The following is a 627-nucleotide window of genomic DNA, read 5'->3' on the forward strand; positions in this document are numbered from 1 at the left end:
TAATTTTATATTAAATTTTATATATATAATATATTATTATTATATTCTTTATATTATATATATTATTATATTTTTTTATATTTTTGTATGTAGCTGTGGTTTGGGGGTGTGTGTGTGTTTGTTTGTGGTGTGGGGGTATAATATTATATATATATAATATATATAATTATGCTTTTTTTATATTTTTATATATTTAATTTTAAATTATATTGTATATATATGTATGTACTACACACATTTTTGTATTAAACCATGTTTTAAAAGTCCTTTGTACATATGCAGAAAGGAAAAAAAATAGGAAAAAATCAAAAAGCGGAAAAAGAGGAAGACCCGGTTTTAGAAAAAGACGAAACATATAAAGAGAGAGAGAAAAAGGGGGGGAACTCGGGCCAAAATCCATGGCGCGCAAGGACCTGCAATATCTAATACGTACAGTATTATGCTAAAACTTGACAAAAAAACGTGGGAAAGGGGAGTTCGGGGGAAGCGGCAAAAAATGGAAGGAAGGGGGGAGAAGGTCAAAGAAGAAAAAAAATTGTTGAAGAAAAATAAAGACACAACGGGGGGTGAGAAGAAAGAAGAGGAGAGAGGAAAAAAAGGGGGGCGAAGGATTTTTGAGTTTGGGGA

General features: G+C 30.8%; 1 protein-coding gene across 1 annotated transcript in view; it reads right to left on the reverse strand.

Annotated features, from left to right (window-relative positions):
- LOC119587706 (FACT complex subunit spt16-like) overlaps window positions 1-627 on the reverse strand; it is a gene marked incomplete in the record, with an annotated part of 82,314 nt that overhangs the window by 71,991 nt on the left and 9,696 nt on the right. Inside the window, 1 exon segment of the mRNA XM_037936389.1 lies at window positions 434-442. Coding sequence (XP_037792317.1) covers window positions 434-442 — 9 coding nt within the window.

The sequence above is a fragment of the Penaeus monodon genome, chromosome 23, assembly GCF_015228065.2.
Source record: "Penaeus monodon isolate SGIC_2016 chromosome 23, NSTDA_Pmon_1, whole genome shotgun sequence".
Lineage (NCBI taxonomy): Eukaryota > Metazoa > Arthropoda > Malacostraca > Decapoda > Penaeidae > Penaeus > Penaeus monodon.